The 26,174-nt window shown below is 44.3% G+C and overlaps 1 protein-coding gene across 1 annotated transcript in view; it reads right to left on the reverse strand.

Moving 5' to 3' along the window:
* PITPNM3 (PITPNM family member 3) overlaps positions 1 to 26,174 on the reverse strand; it is a 767,267-nt gene that overhangs the window by 438,420 nt on the left and 302,673 nt on the right. Inside the window, exon 3 of the mRNA XM_088449478.1 lies at positions 5,870 to 5,977. Coding sequence (XP_088305604.1) covers positions 5,870 to 5,977 — 108 coding nt within the window. The remainder of the gene's footprint in view (positions 1 to 5,869; positions 5,978 to 26,174) is intronic.

The following is a 26,174-nucleotide window of genomic DNA, read 5'->3' on the forward strand; positions in this document are numbered from 1 at the left end:
AGCTTACAATCTATATTTCCTATCATACGTACACACACTGGATGCAATCGGGAAACCGGCTGACATTATACCGACAGCCGGCTTCCCGACTGTCATATCCCGGCGAGGGTGAAATGACCGGCGTCTAGATGTAGACGCCGCTCATTTCAACAACGCCGGGCGCCGCAAGCGGACAGCCGCGGGGGTTTAGGTTTAGGGCTCCCGGGGGGGACTTAGGGTTAGGCACCCCCTCGGGAGGTTAGGGTTAGGCTAGGGGAAGGGAAGATTAGGGTTAGGCACCCCCCCGGGGGACTTAGGTTTAGGCAGAGGGGAAGGGGGGCTTAGGTTTAGGTACTTAGTGGGGGGATTAGGGTTAGGCACTTGGGGGGGAGGTTAGGGTTAGGCACCCCTAAGGGAGGGTTAGGGTTAGGGGTATAGGTTAGGTTAGTTCATACTTACCTGGGGACGATCGGGATTACCAGCACTGTCAGGCTGCCGCTGCCGGGATCTGTTCCACTGTCGGCTTGACACTGCTGGGAATCGAACTGCAGGCCATGCGGCCGGCGGTATTACATACCGATTCCACACACACTAACACACTAGGGTTAATTTTTTTGTTGGGAGCCATTCAGAGGCATCACTGGGCATGGTGACACCCGATGCACACTCTTGATACCGCCCCCGTGTGCCGTAGGCACACCTGCACCTGAAAATTAGCCATTGCCTCGCAGAGGGGACCCTGATAACATCACTCCGGGGGTAGCCCAGTATCACCAGAGATGCTGGGCTGCCCCCAGAGACTGGGAGACTGGGCAGTCTGTACTGTCGGCTCCTCTTCTATGACAGGAGCCGGGTGCTGCAGGAGAATGTCACACTGCAGCATCCGGCTCCTGTCACTGCAGAAGAACCAGCATTTTGGTGTCACCCCTACCGAGGGTGACACCCAGGTGTGTCCTGCACCCGCCTAATGACGCCACTGGAGCCAATTAATCTACCAGTATATTTTCAGTGTGGCAGGAAACCTGGAGTGCTCGGAGAAAACCCACGCATGCACGGGGAGAATATACAAACTCCACACAGTTAGGGCCGTAGTGGGAATCAAACTCACAACTTCAGTGCTGTGTTATGGTCAAGTGCTCTATATGAAACATTATTAAGCTATCTGACATCTATACTCATACGGGTATGGTATAAGAGATAGACAGTAATTAGATAGACAATGTCCAGATAGACCTCAGATGTTAGACAGTCAATAGGTCGACAGGTACAAAAGGTCGACACGCTAAAGGTCGGCATGTAAGAAGGTCGACATGTACAAATGGTTGACAGGGTCAAAAGTTCGACATGAAATGGTCGACACAAAAATGGTCGACTCATTATTATAATATATTTTTTTACCCTAATCTTCACCCTAACTCTAACCCTAACCCTCCCCTTGGTGCCTAACCCTCCCTCCTGGTGCCTAAACCTAACCATCAGGGTAGGTGCCTTACCCTAACCGTCCCTTCTAGTGCCTAACCCTAACCCTCCGGTAAGTGCCTAACCCTAACCCTCCCTCCTAGTGCCTAACCCTAACCATCTTGGTAAGTGCCTAACCTTAACCGTGGGAGTAAGTTCCTAACTCTAACCCTACAGTAAGTGCCTAAATCTAACCCTAACATTTTTTAAAAAAATCATGCGTGTCGATCATTTTTGTTTCAACCATTTTCATGTTGTCATTTTGACCCTGTCAACCATTTGTACCTGTCGAACTTCTTACATGTCGACCTTTAGTGTGTCGACATTTTGTACCTGTCGACCTATTGACTGTCTAACACCTGGGGTCTATCTAGACATTGTCTAACTAATTACTGTCTATCTACAGTCCGGAACTCGACTCATACTAGGATAGATGCAGGCTAACCTGACGATGCGGCTGATGACCCCATACAGCGGGATGCGTCGGGCTGACAACAGATCGTCTAGTGCATACCGGCCACCCGATATGTCAACCCGTCGTTGGGGTGGCTGTCGCATCGCTGGGTACACAAGTCGTTTAGTGTGTACCCAGCTTTACTATAGATTCACAGGGAAACACTCTTTGTTACCAAACCAACTTCAGAAAAGCATTCATGCCTGAATACATATATGTATGGAAAACCCACATAATCCACAAAAGCAGCCATAAAGATATAACTTAAGGAAAAGTTCTCACAAAAACTACTTACAGCAAATATAAATTGAAAGATGTCCATTCATAAACTATTTTTAAGGGGAAGGGGAAATTGAAGTGCATACAGTTCTGTGAGCATCGGCTGTGTAAGCACAGATCGCTTCATTCTTCACATTGATCACTCTGTATCCACAGGGAGAGGACTCAGTGTACCATCTACAGGGCTGAGTACTGCAGGCTTCCTGCCTTTGGGCTCACACTGTTTTGCTAATTGCGGTGAGAGGGGAATGCATTTTTTTTAACTGCACATATACTTTAATTAATTTAACTATCCCAGTTCTCAAAGAATGGAAAAATAAATGTTTTATTTATAGAATCAATTTATCCACCATGATGGTTTACCCGTTTAGAAGACTGATATTCTCTTAAATTTCCAAATCCTTATACTGACTTATTTGTTTACCTTGGCAAGGTTGTACAATGTTTGGGGGGGATGTAGTTTATATCCCTGTTGTTGGGATGCCGTGCTCAGACTACCGACGCAGGAATCCCGACACCAGTCAGATTCCCAGTTAAGTTCCCATTAAGGGGAGAGGGTTAGGATTAGGCTGCGGGGAGGGGGGGTAGGTTTAGGCTGCGAAAGGGGGGGTACGGTTAGGATACTTACCAACAGGTGTCGGTGTCCTAACCCTGTCGGGATGCCGGCGTCATAATTTTGACCGCAGGGATCCTGTCCGCCAGGATCCACAGCGCTGTGCCCAACTCATGCTTGGGTTTATATAAAGAAGCCCATTAAAGCCATTTGAAAATATGCAAAACACACACACACTAGAGATGGACAAATCAATTTGCAGTCAGCTTATTTTGCAAATGGTTCCCAACACAATCAAGAATGATTTATGAATAAATAAAGGCCATTGGATAATCAGGCCAACAGCAGCACATGCAACATAAAGAAGGCAATCACCATCCATAAATGCCACATCTATACAGTACATAGTAGAGAATAAAGTCCCTGGTAGACATGTGTTGTTTAATCTCGAGAACCACTGGACGGATTTTGATGCAGTTTTCACTGTTCTATAGAGCATTTGTCAAGGAACGTTCCTGGTTCGTCAGCTCTGCCATGACAATAGATAAAGCACAGAGACAAACACTTAACGTGGCTGGAGTTGACCTAGGTGGAGACTGTTTTGCTCATGGACAACTTTACGTGGCCCTTTTGCATGTCACGTCAAAACTAAATATTTTTGTGTTGACGTCAGGAGCGAAAAACAACAAATGTCGTCTACAAGGTAATCTTATATGACTCAAATAAAACGATCGTCGTAAATTCAAAATTGCCCCCTTGCCGGGGCTTGTCGCTAGTAGGCTTATATAAAAGGAGGTTACAGTCCAACGGTCACTCATTCTTTCTGGACTGTACTAGGAAGACTGTAGATGCTCTCCATGACCGTGACTGTAATTAGTGTGGACTATAGTGGATTATTTTGTGCACTGCACTTGCGATATCTCTTTTTATTTTGAGTCAATCTGGAAAAATGTGAGCACGAATGAAAGGGGTGGTCACACAACACAGGCGTGCAGCCCACACTCCCAATGTGCTGTACTGCCCTCAACCCTCATCCAAAAATGACCCTTTCAATGTCTCACCTGTACTGCTATACGGAATAACAGTGCACTTCTCTTCCCAACCTTTTTTGCCGGAAGTAGGGAGAGGGCATCCTAATAGTGTAGTGGGTTAGGTTATTATAATAGAAATTAATGTAATCAATAGCAGAGAATATACAGGTACTGATAAGAGCTTATCTGGGAGACATCTGGATCTAGATAAGCTCTCCTGGCAGTCATAGAGCAATAAAAGGGAAAAAAGCCTGAGAACAAAGTCATTAGTGTGTTCACAACAACTTCATGTCAGTAGCAATGAATATAAAAATTAAATTCATTAAATTGTCATCAAAACGCCTTCTGAGGGAAAGAGGAAATATATTACCAACCTCAGGTACAGCTGCTACCTTCTTAAAGAGTCTTCCTTCTGCATGCTCTGTATGGTGAAGCTATCGCCATAGACGGCCGACAGATGCTTTCACTGACAATTCCCAGCAATAGCCATCACCGGCTGGGGGGTTTGTTATACAGGAAGAAGCCCTGTCTCCATGGATTTAAGGGCCCAAGATTGTATAAGTATTTGATTATTATTTTTGTTGCATTCAGTAGAACCCTCTTGAGATATGATGACCTTGAGACTTAGTGGCTAATAAGGAGGTACAAAATTACCAAGGCACAGTGCTAAAACCTCTTTTGTGCTGGAGCATCTAGATTATCCCCAAGCCCAAGGTGCATGAGTTTGTGAGGCAAACTGGCAGTATATGCCTGCCGGTAGTGAGATCGGTACTGTACTTGCTAAATTGGGACTGTTTTTTTTTTTTTTTTGCAGACCTGGACAAAAAAAAAAAGGAGATTACATTTTGCCCAGCAAAATTTTAAAATTTTGCACTGGTTTGCGGTAGGGAACACAGCCATTTTCATTCCACTCTGGTGACCAGTAGAATGGCAAGTTGTACATTTTGGTGAAATCCACAAATTGCCATTCGAATTCCAACTTTAGTATTTCTGGGGCTTCAAACATACCGAAAACAACATGTTGGAACATCCGAGCTAATGCAAAATTTCAAGAATGCTGATAGAAAACCCTTCTAAAGCCGCAAGGGCTCAAGGTTGCTCATGCCCCAGTTGTATTCAATCACATGATCTGAAATTGCTATTCTGTGTCGTCTCTAATTTCCAGTCAATCAATAAAAGAATATCATAGTCCCAGGCAATGTTCTTCTCAGCTCTGTTGTTCTCTGTTAATAAAGTATTCCCCATTCCCCAGATTATTTCTGGAGTTATCTTAAACTATGCCAATCAATAAACACCGGCTTTATTTGCATTATGCTTTGAATTTTCTACAAAGTTCACTCACTGAGATTTCTTAGGCAACCAGGCCCATCCAGGAATTGTTACTATTATCCACTGCATGGCACTCTGTATGTGTTATAAAGATAGAAACAAATATTCCAAAGCATATTGGTAAATCATGGTACGTTTTAACTAATGAACTCATGATACAGTATATAGAACAAGCCCAGAAAACACGGGCTGTTATCTAACAAACTGTCTGTGCACAGGTGTTTGTCAATCAATAAACGCGACCCATCAACAAGATCATGAAACCTTCCACCCTAACACACTGTATAATGTACATTATATTAAGCAGATATTAGTGTAATTAATGTTTTATCATTAATGTAAACTTTTAGAGACAAAGGAGTCCATTTACTAAGCCGTGAATGGAGATAAAGTACCAGCCAATCAGCTCCTAACTGCCACGTTACAGGCTGTGTTTGAAAAATGACAGTAAGGAGCTGGTTTGTTTAGTACTTTATTTCCGTTCCCTTTATCTCCATCCAAGGCTTACTACATAGACCCGATAAACAGATAATTACATCCACATTTCTCATAGAACACACAGGGGTAAATGTATTGGTGAAGTCCTGGCAAGTCTTGCTGATGTATTAAAGTTGCAATCATTTAAAAATCAAAAACATTGTGGTTTTGCCATTTAAATGATTGCCACTTTAAAACTTCAGCCAAACGTGTTGAGGTCTCACCATTGTCGCAGGCTATTACATTTACCCCCTAATGTGAATGGGAGATAAAAATGTATGATCGTTTGCATGCTACTGGGATTCTTACCTGGACTTTCTTCCAGCTTCCCAATTGTTTCAATCTGTTCCACTAAGTCATTGGAATTCCATTGACTCATTCCAATAAGGATGGCACTTTTCCCTTCAACAACTTCCTCTGTAATAATCAAGTAATACAATAATTAGCAATCTAATATTGAACTTACAAAGAAAATTATGTAAGAAAAAATTGTACAAGATAAAGAGGAAGCTGCTCTTTTAAATCAATTTTTATATCTGTTTTCACAAGTGAGGAGAAAATACCAGGAGACAGGATATGTAGACCATTAAATGTTACTCATTAACCAAAGGAAGAGGTGCTGTTATGCCTAACTTAGGTAATTGATAGTTTGTATACTTTTTCTATCCATGGACTATCCAGGCAAAATCCAGATGTAGTACCAGTTTTTAAAAAGAGTTAATACCAGTTACAATGGAACTTAAGAATCATAGACCTGTGTATCTGACGTATACATCTACGGTCTGATTCCCTGTTCTAATGACGCCATTCCGATCTGTCAATTGGTGTTTAAAAACATACATCAATGATTGACGATTCATTGGGGAATCAGGGAATTCAACATGTTAATAATCTCCGACACCATTTTTGGGCCGGAATCAGGGCGTCAATATTGTCAAACAGGTTGGATTTCTCCGATTACCCGACTCCAGCATCAGCAGATTGGGGAATTGCCTCTATATAGGATAGGTGTATGGGCTCCATTAGTGAGAAGGATCCTGAGGAATGTGCTTCTAAAATATAATGTAGGAAATCATTTAATATTGTCAGTATGGTTTAATGAAGGTCCAGTCATGCTTCACGGATGTAATTGTTTCAAACTGGAAATTGTAATTGTAAGTGATGTGGTACAGTATATTTAGATATTGTGACATAGCGTGATATTGTCCCACATAAGAGTGTTGTAACAAACATAAGAGCACTAGGTCCAGCAGGGGGGGATATAAGTAGCTGGGCAGTGAACTGTTTAAAGCATATACATTATAATGGTTCTAATCACCCTTAATACACGGTGGTGCTTACACAGAAGTGGTTAATTACAGTACTACCGATGCTCCTCACTTAATGACCGAGTTCTATTCCTACGACTAGGTCGTTAAACTAAATGGTCACTAAACGAGGAGCCATATATACTTAATGCAGGTAATTGTTTTATTTATTCTGAACAAAGAAAAAGGCACAAACTCGATACTGTAACTGTGTTTTACTTTGCATAACTCTTACATACTGTACAGTACAATTAAAGTTATAAAAAAAAGACATTCAGAGTAACATTGTAGTCATTGTACTATGGGTTCCAGCTGGTCGGAGCGCTGGTCGTAAGTCCGAGCGGTTGTTAATCGAGGAGGTTGTTAAGTGAGGAGCATCTGTATTGTAAGTAATGCTCATCTCAGCAGATGGAATTTCACGATATTCTTTAGAACATAAATCTCTTCACGGTACATAATAAAACAATGGGGTGAAAAAAACTGTACATTACACATTCCTTCCCTCCATAAATGACCATCCATATATGTCTTTTAAAATGTTATATATGACATAAAATTATTGAAAGAAATGTGTTTTGTACTGTATTGTGAATATATTAAAATACTCTGTTTTGTAGCATTGATAAATCATTACAAAAAGAAACTACAATTGGGCAGCCATGTTGAGATACCTATCTGATTGGATCCATGACAGTGATATTTACACAAACACCTCCATTGAAAGAGGTTTCCTGGCTGATGGGAGTTTGCTTGATTTCCTACATCTCCACAACATCTCCACGACCAAGAGGTGCCCCAAAATTTAAAGGACAACTCCTTATTGTGGAATACTAGGAGATTATGGCACTTAATTTGGCACCATGCTGGTTTGAATTCTTACAAATATCGTTTTCTTCCATTCTTGAATAATCCCGACTTCCAAGAAGGGCTAGCTGGGTACCCATTTAATTTATGGGTTGGGGGCATTACTAGTATAGGCTGTTTAACTGATAAAGATGCAAAGCAAATACTATCATTTACAGATGCTGTGGAGAAGTATGCTACGTTATCTGGCCATCCCCTGGCTTTTCTTCAGGCCAAGCATTATATTCAAACAGTGGTCAGACTATTCTCGGCCAAGGACTGGAACAATCCCTTAGACTCAATGCTGTCACATCCTCCTGTTCTAAAAAAGGCTATCTCCCATTACTATGTCTTTTTTCTGGAAGACATAGACTACTCCAGTTCTACTAAAGGGATGGCACAGTGGCTGCCACAATTCCCATCGCTTCAGTGGATGACGTGATAGCTGCGCTTGCAATTTCCCGTAGGGCATTACCATCGGCCATGTATACCGAAATGTTTCTAAATATCTTTCACCGAGTGTATCTATCTCCACACAGGAGCTTTCTTGAGTGACGCTCCTCTTCTCTCTCATGTTATAGGTGTGGAGAGGATAATGCTGATTTGTACCATTGTTTTTGGCTCTGCCCACTAGTTAGATGGTTCTGGCTTCAGGTCAAGAGATACACTGAAGACAACTTACTTAACTATATGCCTTTTACTGCAGAATGGGCGTTGCTGGGAATCTTGCCACCAACTCCTGGCTATTAGTGAGGCTGGTCGTAAGGCAAATATGCAAGAGCGGATTTCCACATCTCCCCCATCATTGTCCCTGTTTAGATCCAAGCTTTTTTATTTGTTCCGCATGGATTGGGTAGAGGTAGCTCTGGACAAGGAGCACAAAGTGGAGCGTTTTTTCAATATGTTGGAAAGCTATATTTCTACACTATCTAGAGAAATGAGACAACACATTCATCATGGTCTCCGTCAGAGCTGTAACTAGACTTTTTGGTGCCCTGTGCCAGAAAGAGCATTGGCGCCCCCCTCATTTTTCAAAGGGACATAATGCACCCAAAATAGGGGGATGGCATCATGGGGAAGGGCCAGGGAAGAGATAGGGGAGGACAGGGGATGAAATAAGAGGAAGCTACAAGTGAGAATGATAATAAACAGAAATTTGACAGGCCCAAACAGCGCCCCCTGAACTCTGGTGCCCTGTGCGATGGCACCGGCCGCACTACCCTAGCTACGGCCCTGATCTCCGTAATACCTCTTGGTATCTATTACTCATAATGGATATAATTGATCTTGATTAAAATTTTGCTTAAGGGCGGTGGATGTGGGGTTTTCCCCCTTGGGGGGGGGGGGGGGGGGGTGAGAGAGAGAGAGAGACTTTGCTTTATTTTTGTTTATTATTTGATTATATCAGTGTGAATTTGTGAGGGGGGGGTTCTTTTCTTTTTCATTATGACCGATCCGAGAATGTTGTACACATATCCGTGGTTATAGCTATTGCTTGATTGTAGTGGCCATTATCTATCTTGTATTTTCTCTGTATTGATTTTGTGTCAATGTTGTATTATTTTTGTAATACTCATACTGTATGATGCTTAAAAAAAAAAACAACTGTAAAAAAAAAAAAGAAAAAAGAAACTACAGTAGCAATTTGTGTGCTGCTGCAATACAAGAAACAGCTAATAAGATTTACTCTATAATAAAACATCTTCTTTAAATTCAATACAGATAAACAATGTCCTGAATTATGTGCTGCTAACAGCTTATAGGACCAGGATAATTGTGAAAACCAGAAGCTTAAGAAAAATAGATTTTAATAGCAACTCAATGAAGTTTACAGTGGCCTATACAACAATCAGAACTATCAATGATGGAAATTTATGTGAAGATGCTGCTTATAGTACATGGAAATATATAGAAGATGACAGGATGGGAGACCACCCCGAAATTTGGACATTCCAGAGAAAAGACAACTAGAATACTTTTGCATCATGGAGGTTTGCGGAGGGTCGAGTTTGAAAATGGGGCTTTTCACTGCAATAATCTGGCAATTTCGACTTATAAATCTGGGGTTTTGTATGTAGCCAAAACAAATAGCTGAAAATTTACTTTTCAAGCTAATGACATTCCAGTATATATCCCGCTGAAATCACTTAACCAACATTAGACCTGGAAACTCTCAACATAAGCAGTTATCAGTTTGGGTGTTAAAATAAGGTCAGTTCATAGACTTATTGTGACAACTACTATTATGTATATGTCTTTTGAGGTTTGTTAATAAAGTTTTAAAAATTAGACTAGAAACTAACTAAAAACTGACAACTGATATGATGAATGATGCTACAGTATAGTACTACATTATTTTTATAGATAAAACAAAGTAACAACTGATGTCTATGGGGGAGATGTACTAAGGCTTGGGGAGTGATAAAGTGTAGTAAGATAAATGGCGGGATGCATGAAAGCATATTTTTCGGTCAAACCTTCGAAAATGACGTTAGGACAGTTAGGAGCTGATTGGTTGGTACTTTATCTCTCTCCAAGGCTTAGTACATCTATCCCTTATGTCCTTTCTTATGTTCAGATTTTAGTATAGTAGATTTTCATGTTTATGCATATTCTGAGCTATCCCATGTCCATAAACAGCTCATTCAAATGCAGCCGTTCCCTATGTCAGATCTGTTTTAATTCAGGGCTTCTTGGTAAACACTGTTGCATTAACCTCATAGTTTCTGTTTCTTGTAACGTGACATATTGTATACATGTATGATTAACATGATACAATTACTTAGCAGTGAACAGTGTAAATCGGATAGGTTAAACTGGCTCATAGGTAATATATTTGTACAGTAGGAAGTGTCATTTAGATATTGTGGCATCTTAAAAAGTGGCAGCCAGCTAGAGCAATATAATGAATGGACAAACACGTTACTATTGTCAAAGTGTTCTGGTTACCATAGTGATAGATGAAAGCCTTGCAGTAAATACCCATGCAGCGGGAGGCTACTCTATTTCTAGGATATGGTCAAAAATAAATCCAATAATAGCTGCTTATTATCAGGACAATAAGGAATACATTTCACTGTAGTTCTTCAATAACACCTTCCCCTTCACAAAACAGGGGCTAATGATGTTAATTTGTAAATGTGGATGTCATGAATGATACACTACAGTCTACATGGTATACAAGGCAAACTGCAGCCTGTGGGTCTCTAAAAGATGTTGAACTGCATGCTGCGAGGAAGCCGGAGGAACTCTAAATGGTTACAGGCTAAGTCTATGTGAAGAAAAGCCAAGCTAGGATGCACTCAGCTCTCCATGTTAGCCATACCTCCAAGAGTATCTTTCCTATAACAAGTGTCACTGTTGCCATTTGAAATATGAAAAAGTATGTGCATCTTCTGTACTGTGAATCAATGCTAATTTAACATACTATAGTATTTTGAAGTGTTTTAGGTGGGTCATACCTCCTATCAACCAGCATATTTGGCAAAACTTCATATGGAGACAGGATCAATCCAAGTAGACAAGCAGTCAAAGAGTTATGTGGAAACAATCTCAGATTACTAGAATATCTTCAAGTCTATTTATGCTCACCAATCTTTGAACTCTTTAAGGGTCCTATTTATCACAATACGTATCTGATATGCAGATGTGATGTGATAAATTCACCAGGATTCACAATGCAATAATAAGAGTTATGGTAGACTTACCTTTGATAGTTATTTTTCTTCTAGGTCCATAGGGTCCACAGGAGCTACCTTGGGGAATATGTGGTTTGGAGAACCCCGACACCAAACAGTCAACTCTTTCCGGTCCCAGAATGCACTGGGTCCTCCCCCATAGATACCCCACCTCCAGCCTCAATTAATTAGTTTTGTAACCAAGCCCATTGGCAGGAGAATGAAAGTGGAGAAGGAAGTACACATTACACTAGAAACACTCATACAATAAAGAGGGAATCAGTGACAAGAAGGAACAGATCCCACTGAAGCCAGGTGCGGCAGGGTGGGTGCCCTGTGGACCCTATGGACCTCGAAGAAAAAGATTTATCAAAGGTAAGTCTACTATAACTCTTATTTTCTTATTCAGGGTCCATAGGGTCGACAGGAACTACCTTGGGGATATCCTAAAGCAGTTCTATTAAGGGTGGGGATGCTCCTGAGCCGACAGGAGAATCCACCGCCCAAAGGAGGCATCCTGGGAGGCAAAAGTATCAAATGCATAGAATTTGATAAAGGTACTGTATGGACGGAAGACCAAGTGGCTGCCTTGCACAGCTGTTCAGACGAGGCCGCATGCCTAAGCGCCCACAAAGGTCCAACAGACCGAGTTGAATGTGCTGTCACCCTGCTGGGAATAGGGAGATCAGCCTGCATATAAGCTTGAGAAATAGTCATATGCAGCCACCGAACCACGGTCTGCTTGATAGCTGGCCTACCACGTTTGTGAAAACCATACAATATAAAAAGTGCATCTGATTTCCTGATGGAGTTGGTACGATCCACGTAGATCCGGAGGGCTCGAACCACATCCAATGAAGCTTCACCAGCAGAAAGATGAGAAAATTTGAACGCTGGTACTACAATTTCTTAATTTAAATGAAAACGGGATACCACTTTTAGAAGGTAGCCTGCCCATGTACTCAGGACTGCTCTATCCTGGTGGAAGATCACATATGGAGGCGACACGACAGTGCTGCCAAATCAGAGACTCTGCGAGCTGAGGAGATAGCGAGGAGAAAAAGTGTCTTCGCTGTCAACCACTTGAAGTCAATTGTATTCAAAGGTTCAAAGTTGGGAGCCTGTAGCGCCCTGAGAACCAAATAGTAATCCCACAGTGCCACTGGAGGAACAAAAGGTGGCTGCAGATGGAGAACACCCTGCAAAATGTTCTAACAACTGGCAAGGTAGCAATTCTACACTGAAACCAAACTGAGAGTGCATAAACCCTCAATGTGGCCAGGCCGAGACTAAGGTCTAATCCAGCTTGGAGCAAAGCGAGAACCCGAGAGACCCTAAAAATCTTAGGATCAACTTTTCTATGGGAACACTACAGAAAAAAGGAATGCCAAATTCTGTAATAGAGTAATAGATGTGGGCAGAGGAAGGCTTTCTTCCTGCTAGCATCGTATGAATCACAGAATCAGTAAACCCTTTGGCTCTTAAAATGGAAGACTCAAGAGCCAAGCCATCAAAGACAGATGAGGTAGGTCCGAATGTAGGCAGGGACCCTTCACTAACATATCCGGCTGAAGAGGAAGTGTGAGCGGAGTGTCTATGGAGAGACACATTAGGTCGGTGAACCAATGGCGCCTGGGCCAAGCCAGAGCTATTAGAATCACCTGGCCGCCCACCTGCTTGAATTTTCAGAGAATTCTTGGTAGAGGAGTACTCAGTTTGGCATCCATGGTGAGGAGTACCCACTTTGGGTTCCACAAAGGGTGACCCTTGTTTAGATGAGCCATCTGAAGCCACCAAGCCAGGGAGAGCTGAACCTCTGTGGAGAGAAGGATCATCTGGGACTCTATCCACTGATACTGAATGTTCCAACAAGACAGGTTCAATAACTGCAAGGGCCTGGAGTGAAACTGGTTGTATTCCACCATGTTGAAGGTGGAAACAATGGACCCCGGGACCTGCATCGCTGTGTGGACAGATACTTTTTGATTGTGGAACAATTTGTGCACCCACAAATGTATACCTGCCATCTTTTTTACTGGTAAAAAGTTCTGCCCCTGAGAATCCAGGAGCACTCGTAGATATATCATCCGCTGTGTTGGTGAAAGTGACAACTTTTTCCAATTGACAATCAAGCCGTGCTGCTTTAGGCAGGCTACTGTCAGCTGGAAATGATGAAGTACTACCTTCTGAGACTTGTGCAAAGTATGGCAGAATTGTGACTCCTTATAGTCTGAGATGAGCCGTCATGATCGCCATTATCTTGGTAAACACCCGAGGAGCTGTGGACAGACCAAAGGGTAGAGCCTTACTGGCCAACAGCAAATCGTAGAAACCTTTGATGGGATAATGGTATAGGCACATGCAGGTATGCATCTTGTATGTCTAGGGAAACGATAAAATCCCCATGTTCCTTTGCCAGCATAATTGACCGTAGGGTTTACATACGGAATTTGGGTACATGAACAAATTTGTGGAGATGCTTTAGATTCAGGATAGGGCGATGAGACCCATTCGGTTTCTGAATCAGAAACAGATTTAAATAATATCTGCTTCCTTGTTGAGCCAAGGGAACTGGAATGATAACCCCTGAACCCAACAAAGTCTGAATGGCTTCCTGTAGGGCCAGGGCCTTAACAGAGCTTGCTGGGGGATTTGTGCCCAAAAAAAATCTGGGGAGGATGTCAACGGAAAGTGATTGCATATCCCTGAGAGACCACTTCTCTGACCCAGGCATCTGTCATTGTCTGATGCCAAGTGTCACGAAACTGAAGAAGTTGGTCCCCCAGGGGGAGGCCCGCCCCATCAGGCTGAAGGTTTGTCCTCCAACTTAGTAGCTGGACGTTTGATTGACCAAGACCTCTTTGCTTGCCGTGGTTTGGTAGTCCTATGGGAATTTGACTGCCTGGAAAAGGACTGTCCCATTGCCCTTCCCTGAGGCAGAAAGAACTGAAAGGGAAACTGCTTTTTGTAAGTGTTTGATGATGGCAACCCAGCAGCTTTTGAAGTTGCAAACGTAACCAAAATCTTATACAACTGTGGACCAAACAATCTTTTACCTGAAAAAAAGCAGGGATTCCAGAGCTTTCTTGGAACCCACATCCGTCTTCCAGGACCTTAACCAGAGGGCTCTGTGTGCCACAATTGAGGCTGCTGACGCCATGGATGCAATAATTCCTGCGTCCATTGCAGCATCCCTTATGTAGAGTGCTGCCTCTCGCATAAGAGAGAAATAAGACAGTTCTCTCATAGCATCTGGCATAGTCTCTTCCATTGCCGCCGTCCACTCTTCCATGGCCTTGACCACCCAGGCCATCACCATAGCCGGCCACATGATTCCACCAGATAAAGAAAAAACAGATTTTAAACAGGTTTCCAATCTTTTATCAGTAGCATCTTTAAGAAAAGATTCGGACGGAATAGGCAAAGTGGAACTCTTTAATCAAATGAGTAACATGAGCATCCACCATAGGAGAGACCTCCCACTTATCACATTCACCTACTGGAAATGGATTTAACGAGGATAACTTCTTTGTACAGTTGTCGCCACTCTTGGACGGATTGTGGATGTGGCCCGTATTTAGGGAATTGGCTAGACCTATGCCTGAGGTGTGGAGTCTAATGTGCCAGCAGTTTTCACCAAGGACCCTCGCAAGAAGGTATGGACTTGGCTGCGTCCGACACACAGGTCTTGGCCCTCAGGTTAGGTTCCCCTATACAGGTACTGGTGGACACTGGATGAGGTGCAAAAGAATAAATGTAGTCGACAGGCCAGGTCAAAACCAAACAGACGATACTCTACCAGGGAGCAGACGTAAAACGGGTCACAGGGAGCAGCCAAGGTCAGAACCAGAAGAGCAGTACAAGGGGTCAGAAGAATTCGGAGTCACAACAAGCCAAGGTCAAGATCAGGAGAACAGGTAAGTAGTAGGAACGCTGGAGTATGGTATGGAGCCTATACTCTAGCACCTGTCTGGTGCCAGAGACTTCCTCTTATAGAGGAGGTTCAAATCTCACGCCAAACGTGACTTCACATTTGGCACAGCTGTCCCTTTAAATTTCTTTGCAGGATGACGTGCGCACTCCTAGGAGAGCCGCGTCCGCCTGCACTTCCAGCTGGCATGAGGGGGACCCGGAGCAGACATCACGGCAGCAGGCACTGGGGACTTCCCGCCTGCTGCCCACCGCAGATTCCAGTGCTGCCGGACCTGGTAAGTGGTAGCCGGTGTCCGGTGCACTGTGACAACAGTAGCATGGAACAGTCTATCCGGAGAATTCCATGCCTCAGCCATGAGTTCTGAAATCTGGGCCTGATTCAGACCCACTTGTGAGCGCTGAGCGCTCGCAAGTGGGTCGATGTTGGCCCAGTGCGCATGCACACGACGGAGCCGGCTCCATCGTGCGCATGCGTGAGACCCATATAGCGATGGGCAAACGGGTCACAGGGAGCAGCCAAGGTCAAAACCAGAAGAGCAGTACAAGGGGTCAGAAGAATTCGGAGTCACAACAAGCCAAGGTCAAGATCAGGAGAACAGGTAAGTAGTAGGAACACTGGAGTATGGTATGGAGCCTATACTCTAGCACCTGTCTGGTGCCAGAGACTTCCTCTTATAGAGGAGGTTCAAATCTCATGCCAAACGTGACTTCACATTTGGCACAGCTGTCCCTTTAAATTTCTTTGCAGGATGACGTGCGCACTCCCAGGAGAGCCGCGTCCACCTGCACTTCCAGCTGGCATGAGGGGGACCCGGAGCAGACATCACGGCAGCAGGCACTGGGGACTTCCCGAATGCTGCCCACCGCAGATTCCAGTGCTGTCGGACCTGGTAAGTGGTAGCCGGTGTCCGGTGCACTGTGACAACAGTAGCATGGAACAGTCTATCCGGAGAATTCCATGCCTCAGCCATGAGTTCTGAAATCTGGGCCTGATTCAGACCCACTCGTGAGCGCTGAGCGCTCGCAAGTGGGTCGATGTTGGCCCAGTGCGCATGCACACGACGGAGCCGGCTCCATCGTGCGCATGCATGAGACCCGGATAGCGACGGGCAAACCGTCGCTCCGGGACATACCAAAGGGGGCATGCTGTCGATGTTGAGTGAAAGCACGCCCCCTTTGGTGGCATGCCGGGGGCGTGGCTGCCCAGATGGAGGCGTTCCCATGGGAACGCCTACCATCTGGGGCCGGCCCCACTGACATCACAAGTGGTGTCAGTGGGAGTGCTTTCGGCTCTGTTTGAGCTGAAAGCACTCTAGGGCTTGCGGCAATGAGACCCTACCACAAGGGTCTCGTCGCAAGCCCGATAGTCGTGATGGTCTTGACCATCGCAACCATCTTCCTGGCCGCTCGCTATAGCTGTGAGTGGTCACCCACAGCTATACGAGCAGCCAGGAGGCTGCTCTAAGAATCAAGGAGGACGGCCCTGATTCAGAGCGAGTGCTCTGTCAGAGCGTCCGGCTCTGAATCAGGGCCTCTGTTCAGACTGAGAAAACTCATCCTTAACCATCTTCAGTCATCTAAAGACCTAGCTATAGACCTAGGAGGTGCCTTCTCATCTTCTAAATTTAACATAGATTTAACCGCTCTCACCAGAGAAGGAACATCCACAGAGGCATGACAATCCTGCTCCTCAGATTCCGAATCCGATGAGGAACCATGTGCAACATCTAATTTATCTGATGATGCATCTGAGTCTAAAGACTGGGCAGAATGACGTGATGATCTCTTCTGACCCTGAACCTTAGTGGTTACCAATCTATCCACTTGACTAGTTTTAAGAGCAGCAGACTGTTGAAGGCGTGAACCCTTCTCTGTGAAGAATGAGCAGAAGCCTCCATCCAAGATGGATACATAGGGGGAACACACATAGCAAGTTGCAACTGTTGTGGAAATCCAATAGTAGGAGGCAGTATAGGTGCTGCTAAACAGTCCACTAAATGCATCAGCACCTGTGAAAAAAGGACACCCATGATGGCTCTTGCGCAAGAGATGGTACACTGGGTTGATGTGATGGAATCTTATAACAAGAAATACACAACCCATCTTGTTTGAAATCCTGAGAAGATAGGCCTGCCTGACAGGATTTACATAATTCCAACACTGGGGCCTCAGCCTCATGTTTCCCTTTGATCTTAGACATATAAGGTACAAAGGTAATGCAAATGCAACTTTTAATTACAGATATAGAAAACCCCACCACGTGCACAGAGAAAATAAACAAGTGACAGTAGACAGAGCAGCACTAGTACCAAGTCACATACAATGCAGATAAAACTTTTAGTTGAAAATGAGCTCTGAATCAACTGGTCAAAGCCCTAATAGAGTTGATTGATAGGATATAGAGCGTTATATACCTGGCCCCTGAGAGAGAGAGATACAGGGAGATCCCAATGCCTCCTGAGACCAACCCCGCATTCACAGAGCACAGAACATAGTCAGTGAACATCTCATATAAAGGTGAGTGGACCGACCCAGATGCGCAAAACTTCTATAGCTCATCCCTGGGTCGGGGGAGGGGCTGCCGGGGTGAGAGCTTACCTCCCCTATGCTGCACAAACCAATGAGGAATGCTGGCCACTCGGCAACAGAATGCGTCTGAAGCCCATCCTTGGTGCCAGGTGATATGGTCTGATGGCCTAGTTTGGGAGTGGCAAACCGGGCCCTCACTGCAGCAGCTTCCACGCATCTCCCATGCCGGATAGCCCGGACTCCCTCGCTCTTACCTGACTTCCCCGTGTCCTCCTGTTGCAGTCCAAGTCATGGCATCGCAATTTAACACCCGCCGCCATGACCCTGCCGAAATCGCCAGACAACACAGGTTACTGTGCGCTGGCAGGGGTAGATGGAGTCGCAGCACGGGCGTCTTATAAGACACCCTGATGCTAAACTCATAGTAGATAAAGGAAAAAAATAAAAAACTTGAGACTGTTTTCAGTCCGTACTGTCTCCTGCAGCACAAAACAAAAATGGAGTACCTGAGGCCTGGAGACAGGGTATATATGGGGGAGGACCCAGTGCATCCTGGGACCGGAAAGAGTTGACTGTTCGGTGCTGGGTTTCCACCAAACCACATATTCCCCAAGGTAGTTCCTGTGGACCCTGAAGAAGAAATTTGAATACATCAGAAAGATATATCAAATGTCTCAATGAGGGACATAGGCCTGATTCTGACCGCTCATGAGCGCACAGATGGTCCCCGCCTGCGCATGCTCCGCCTCCGGCGTGTGCATGCGCGAGACCCGTACTGCGACGGCAGCTCCGTCGCAATGGGTCTCGCTACAACATAGGGCGGCTGTCGATGTTGATTTACAGCTTGCCCCGTTTTTGTAAGCGGGGAGGGGGGGAGTGGCTGCACAAACGCAGGCGTTTCCTTAGGAACACCTGGCATTTGTGGGCGGCCCTACTCACATCACTCATGATATCTGTAGTGGACTTCCTGCTCTATTAGAGCAGGAAGTCCACTCGGGCTTGCGAGAGCCGAGACCCGACCATCGCTAGGCCGCTCGCAAAAGCTGTGGATGGTCACCCACAGCTTAGCAAGTGGCCTGGAGGCCGAAAAAATAAATAAAAAATCCCCGCCCTGATTCAGAGCGAGCGCTCGCAAACAGCGAGCGGCTCTGAATCAGGCCCCTAGCTTGTAAGAAAGCTCTGTCCCTGCAAATCCTCTCTGCACATGCGGAGTGGTTCTGCACATGCCCCGACTCCCCCCCCTTCCCACACACACACACACACACTTACATACTTCAGATGATTGTGACTTCCTCGGTGACCCGGTCATCTGATCGCTGTGCCCCCAGTCATCTGATGCAGTAAACTGAGGATGCAGCACGGCATCTCAGTTTACAGATTAGATGAAAGTGCCACAGCGATTAGATGACCGGTCCTGGTAAATAGTTTTTTTTTTCCTAGTTTATTTTTATTTTTTCGTTGTGATCAGCACTGCGGTCTATCAGATATGCAGGTTGATCACTGAAGCCTACTCAAAGTTCTGCTTTCTCTGCCAGCAGACAGGAAAGGCTGAGTTACAGTAGGTGAGACAGTGGGTACCCTGCTTAGCGCCATGTCACAGGGTTCCCCCCAGGATTTTTCACAATTCTCTTTAATACATTTATAGCAGATAGCATTTCCTATGACAAGTATGGAAAATGTGGTCTGCTTACTAAAAATTAGCAAATTTAAGGGCTTGGAGTAGTTTTTTAAGAAAACTACTCCAATTGCCCTGTCATACATTTAGGTGAAACTAAAATTAGAGATGTGGGCTGACCCCCGTGTTTTGGTTTTGGATCTGGATTCATCTTCGTGTTTTGGTTTTGCAAAACCACCATTAAGTGTTTTGGTTTTGGATCTGGGTTGTTTTTTTTTTTTTAAAAATGTATAAAAAGTTTTTAAAAACAGCTAAAATCATGTAATTTTTGCAATCCAGAACCAGATCAGAACTGCGACTTGGATCTGCCCGGATTCACAAATTTCAGGTGGATTCGGATTTCCAGAGAACCAGACCGCACATCTTTTAATGTGAAAAGAGCATGAAAACACACATTTTCACATTATTTTAGCAAAAAGATGATTCATAAATAGGGCCCTAAATCCTGTGTATTGCTACAAATATTCTCTTACTGTTCTGTGAAGAATGTTGGAAGGATCTAGATATTGCTGCAATGTATCTTGGATCCTTATTTTAGTACAAATCTCAAGCTGGCGCGTTTATTCTGAAAAAATATACCATCACAAACTGCATGTATTTTTTGTAAATTGTTCATGTTCTTTCATAAGTATCGTATATGATAGATGATCAAATATAAGAAGTGGTTTGTAATCAATAAACCATTACAGGGAGTGAAGTCATACTAAGGGGGGCCCATTTATTAATTATTGGGTTTTAGAACCGATAATTATAATTTTGTTATCACCGTTATTTGTGGCAATAAGAAATTATGATGGTGTTAGCTACAGAGATCAAGCTCTGCATTCGCATTCTGAAGCTTGGTTAATTTTGCAATACAGCAGTCCCCATACTGCAATCGGAAATGGGGGAACTACTGCAGATATCTCCAAAATCTGCAGCGGAAGCTTTATAACAGCTAAAATCATGTGCTTTGGACCTGTTTACATGCAATCCAAAACCAGAGTTTGTTTTTGAAATATGAGTGCCGAACTGACTGCAGAACCGAACCGGTACTTGGTTCGATTCGAAACCTCAAAATGATTTAGAACATTGACTTGCGTGGACTCGGAACCCTTAAGTGTTTCGTATTTCTGGAAAACCAAACCACGCATTTCTTATAATATGTAGGCTTGCCATATCATCCCTTTAACTCGGGAGACATGTAAGAATTATGTTAATGGAGAGGGAGTATTTTTCGGTCCCCGATAACCAATAAATGAATGCTGTACAGTAATCTAATTGATCATTAATTCCATTAAACATCAGCTACCTCGGTGCAACCTTTTGGACATAAAAACACTATTGTGAGGTGTGAGGTGTTCAGAATAGACTGGAAATGAGTGGAAATTAAGGTTATTGAGGTTAATAATAGCATAGGAGCAGAAAAACCTACAAATTCTGTGATTTTAGCTGTTTTTATGCTTTTTTTCAAAAAAATACAGATCCAAAACACAAAACCCAGAACCCAAAACACGGAAGGGTGGTTTTGGCAAAACCAATCCAGATCCAAAACACGAAGAAAGATCCAGATCCAAAACCAAAACACAAAACACGAAAAGTGGCCGGTGCACACCCCTAATATATATATATATATATATATATATATATATATATATATATATATATATTCTGATCCCTTGCTGGCAAAGGGTCCAATATGAGGTGCAGCTGTTTTAGAAATGTAATAATTAATTTAAATTAGTGTAATGAGGGTATGGTGATTGGATTATATATATATATATATATATATATATACACACACACACACACACTCTGTCTATATATATAAGTGTATGTATGCTATTCTGTGAGTGAGAATTATTTCTCAGTTATTCTATTTCTGTGTTACATGAGTTGGATAACAGTTTGACAGAAATGTTAGAAGACCACAATCGCTTTGATAATAAATAGTGTGGGTTTGTCTCACATAACACATAAAACACATGCAAAGAAGGGGGAGATGTAGATGACAAGTTATATGCTTGGAAACCAGGAGATAAAGGCAGGAATGGATTTTGGCAGGTAGAACATTCCACCCTATGAATGTCTATACCAGGGAAATGGATTTAACACTAGACTGCATACAGCAATAGATCATTGTTTCAGGTGCTAAAGCAAAGCATGTTGCTTAAGAAGGGCTTTATAGCTACAGATAATTGGAGTCTTTTCTGAAATGGTCTTAAAATGAATCAGACTTTCAGTGGAAAGAGCAGGATTTCTGAGGGAAGGGATCCATTTATGTAAAATGTGTCGCAAAATATTCTATGCTCGTATAATTTTCTTTAAATCCTTTTGGGCATAATGTCTTGGCCGAAACAGAACATTGCAATCCCTGCACTTATTATGTGCAGCCCAGACATGCCAAAGGGACACAGCAGCTTCAAGTGTTGTTTATGGACAGGTATTTCAGTCTATATTTTCAACTAACAGGTTAATATTTTTGCTTGGCTCCAAGAAAGTGCTGGAGGCTCTGATTAGAGAGATTGGAATTGGTGCTGGTTTATTGGCTGTTAGATGACCAACATCTTGCAATAACACTAGACTTAAATTGACTCCTTTATAAATCTATAAGTAACCCAGTGACAAGTTCAGTATAAAAAATTTTAAAACCACACTGTGGCCAAATAACCTTCACATTCATTAACTCAGCATGTACCGCTCCCAACAGTCCAGAGTTTAGCTGGAAATACCTGATTTTTGGTGACTAATGGTGGTGGTACATGTTGTTTGCAATGTGACAATAGTAAAATATAAACACATGAGTGTATCAGGGGGCAGATCAGGAGCATGGACAATTTTTATAAATGTGAATTTTACAAAGCTATGGAATGCAAAGTATAAGAATCTTGACCTCGCTAGTTAACGCCATCTTTAGCCTATGGACTACACATCACAAACATTTCCAGAGTGATTTACAGGATCACTCCTCAGTACTCACAGCTAGCACATGTGCAGTCAGCAGACCACGCATGCGTAATAACGCGCCTGTATACCGTACCTGGAAGTAAAGTAAATATACCCCTATATAAGACTGTGGGGCCAATTCATCATGACTAATGGGCAATGGGGCCACCTAGTATTCAGCAAACTCTGCGGAAGCCAAGTGCATTATCAGCTACTTCCTATGGGAAGGAGGTCTGGGCAACTCAGGTCATCACGCATGCGCAGTCATCCGGCACCCATTGGTAAGTAACAGGGCAGTCGAGAGCGGCCACGGGCCTGTGTACTGGAGGGGTCATATCTAAACCGGGGGAGACGTATCCACTTCTCCTACCAATTTTTTTAAAGTACTATGCTGCAAAGGGAGGCAGATCTAAGGGGAGGTCGATCAGTGTGATCGCCCTCACCCCCCTGGTAACACTTCTTACCTGCTTACTACTGCTGGCTGCTGTACAGCAGCGCAGCAGCACATCAGGCGTGGAGAGAGGGAAGACTGCAGCTGCTCAGCGGCAGCAGCCTCTATGGACCTTCAGCAACACAGCAGCGTTTTCTACACTGCAGAGATAGGCTGCTACCACCGAGCAGTAGCACAGCTATACAGCGGCCAGCAGCAGCCTCTATGGACCTTCAGCAACACAGCAGCGTTTTCTACACTGCAGAGATAGGCTGCTACCACCGAGCAGTAGCACAGCTATACAGCGGCCAGCAGCAGCCTCTATGGACCTTCAGCAACACAGCAGCGTTTTCTACACTGCAGAGATAGGCTGCTACCACCGAGCAGTAGCACAGCTATACAGCGGCCAGCAGCAGCGCTGCAAAGGGGGACAATGTCCTTCTCAGCAACATTGCCGGGTAAAGAGTAAAATAAGGACAACAGCTTTACATGTACCACCGGCTGTGATCATATCATTAGTGCTATCTCTGGATGGTCATAACAGAGACTCCAGAAAATAAAATAAAAGTCTTATTAACAAAATAAAGCATTTTTTTCCTTTACTCAAAATATATTTATATATTTTTTTTTAATTTTCAACACTTTTTTTATCTATTATTTTTTCTGCAAAGCCATATCACGTATACACAGAGATGACCAGGACTGGCCAGCAAAGTAGTAGGCGTCTTCTTAGCACCAACAGCCCTCAGCTGCCCCAGTGAAGTTTTATTTGCAGCAATAAAAAAAATATAGACCATTATGTGGGCGGGTAGAGGCTGGCAATAGTAAGCCGAGTACAGCAAGGTCACGTTCACACAATGGTAACACATTTAGAAATGACTACTAAGACTGTCAAGTAACATCTCTACGCTATAATATGGGAAGTAACTATACCAATTCATTACACCTGGCGCAAATGCTACTATTTTTGAAGCTGTATGTTCAGGGGAACATAGGCCCTGATTCAGAGCCAGACGCTCTGACAGAGCGCTCGCTCTGAATCAGGGCGTCTTTTTTTTTAAGGAGTGGCCTCCTGACCGCTCGCTTTGCTGTGGGTTGCCACCCACAGCTAATGCGAGCGGCCAGGATTATGGTCGCGATGGTCAAGACCATTGCGACCATCGGGCTTGCGTCGAGACCCTTGTGGTAGGGTCTCGTGGCCGCAAGCCCCAGAGAGCTTTCGGCTCAAACAGTTCTCATGGGAACGCCTCCGTCTGGGCAGCCACACCCCCGGCCAGCCCACCAAAGGGAGCGTGCTGTCACTCAACATCGACAGCACGCCCCCTTTGGTGCGAGACCAAGAGTGACGGATTGCCCGTCGCTATCCGGGTCTCGCGCATGTGCACGACGGAGCAGGCTCCGTCGTGGGCATGCGCTCTGGGTCACCATCGACCCAGTTGCAAGCGCTCAGCGCTTGTGACCGGTTCTGAATCAGGCCCATAGTCCAAGTAGCATTATAAAGTATTATGCTGCCAGTTTGTCCCGATGCAATTAGAATTCATGTACGCAGAAACACATACAGGGAGGGATGTACTAAGCATTGCATCCGCAAAGCGGTACATCCTGCCTCTCATCGGGTACATAACGTGGTTGATTACCGCGGTATGAACTTAGATGAAGCATCCGGAATGCATCGCATTCCAGTGCTTAGCACATATGGAAAATGTGGTAAAACTGCATTTTTACCACATTTTTAGTTTTAGTACATCGCGTCCACAGGGGTGATTCAGACGTGAACGCAGGTGAAGCATTGGGTGCAAACACCTGATGTTTCTCTGCATTCATCCCGATGTTTATTGGTTTTACCTCTGCGCATGCATCCCGATGTTTATTGGTTTTACCCCTGCATCCCGGTGTTTATTGGTTTTACCTCTGGGCATGCATCCCGATGTTTATTGCTTTTACCACTGCGCATGCATCCCGATGTTTATTGGTTTTACCCCTGCATCCCGGTGTTTATTGGTTTTACCATTACACATGCATCCCGGTGTTTATTGGTTTTACCACTGCGCATGCTTCCCGCTGTTTATTGGTTTTACCCCTGCGCATGCATCCCAATGTTTATTGGTTTTAGCCCTGCATCCCGATGTTTATTGGTTTTACCTCTGCATCCCGGTGTTTATTGGTTTTACCCCTGCATCCCGGTGTTTATTGGTTTTACCCCTGCATCCCGATGTTTATTGGTTTTACCACTGCGCATGCATCCCGGTGTTTATTGGTTTTACCCCTGCGCATGCATCCCAATGTTTATTGGTTTTACCCCTGCATCCCGGTGTTTATTGGTTTTACCACTGTGCATTCATCCCGGTGTTTATTGGTTTTACCACTGCGCATGCATCCCGGTGTTTATTGGTTTTAACTCTGCAAATGCATCCCGATGTTTATTGGTTTTACCTCTGGACATGCATCCCGATGTTTATTGGTTTTACCTCTGCACATGCATCCCGATGTTTATTGGTTTTATCTCTGCACATGCATCCCTGTAACCAGTGGGTTAAATAATTAATTCTACATAGGTATATAAATTGTAACACACAACCCTTGCTAGGCCCCATTGAAGTTTGAAAAGAGATTGTATTAATATAGTTGCAGTCTTTGCACAGACTGGTCAAATCACTTTTTGAGGTCAAACAAGACATACATATTGAGGCCTAGCTTGTACCTGTCATTACTATTAGTAGAAGTATAATGAGCCATTCATAGCTTTAAAGTGTTATCAGTAGACAGCCACATTCCAATAGAATTACCATTGTAAGATGTATAGAGACGCTAAGCATTATGGGTTATCTGAGACTCTACACCAGGGGTGGGGAACCTCTGGCCCGCGGGCCATATACGGTCTGCAAGGTGAAATCATCCAGCCCGGCCGGCTGTCAGCAGCAGCAGCAGAATCAGCGTAGTGTAGCGGCTGTCAGTGGCGGCAGGTAGCGCAGCGGGGGAGAGGGGATGTCAGGATTGTCATCGGCGGCTGGTAGCCAATGACAGCCCTGACACACCCCTTCTCCCCGCTGCGCTACCAGCGACGGCAGGTAGCACAGCGGGGGGAGGGTGTGTGTATCAGGGCTGTCATCGGCGGGAGGTAGCGCAGCGGTGGAGGGTGTCAGGGCTGTCATCGGGCGGATTAGTGCAGGGGCTCTCTCCCTATCAGCGGCGGCAGGTAGCACAGGGGGGGATAAGGGTGTCAGGGCTGTCATTGAGTGGCATGCAGGGTTCTCTCCCCATCAGCGGCGACAGGCAGGCAGCGCACAAGGGCGGG

This window comes from Taudactylus pleione, unplaced genomic scaffold, assembly GCF_031769625.1.
Source record: "Taudactylus pleione unplaced genomic scaffold, aTauple2 ptg000485l, whole genome shotgun sequence".
NCBI lineage: Eukaryota > Metazoa > Chordata > Amphibia > Anura > Myobatrachidae > Taudactylus > Taudactylus pleione.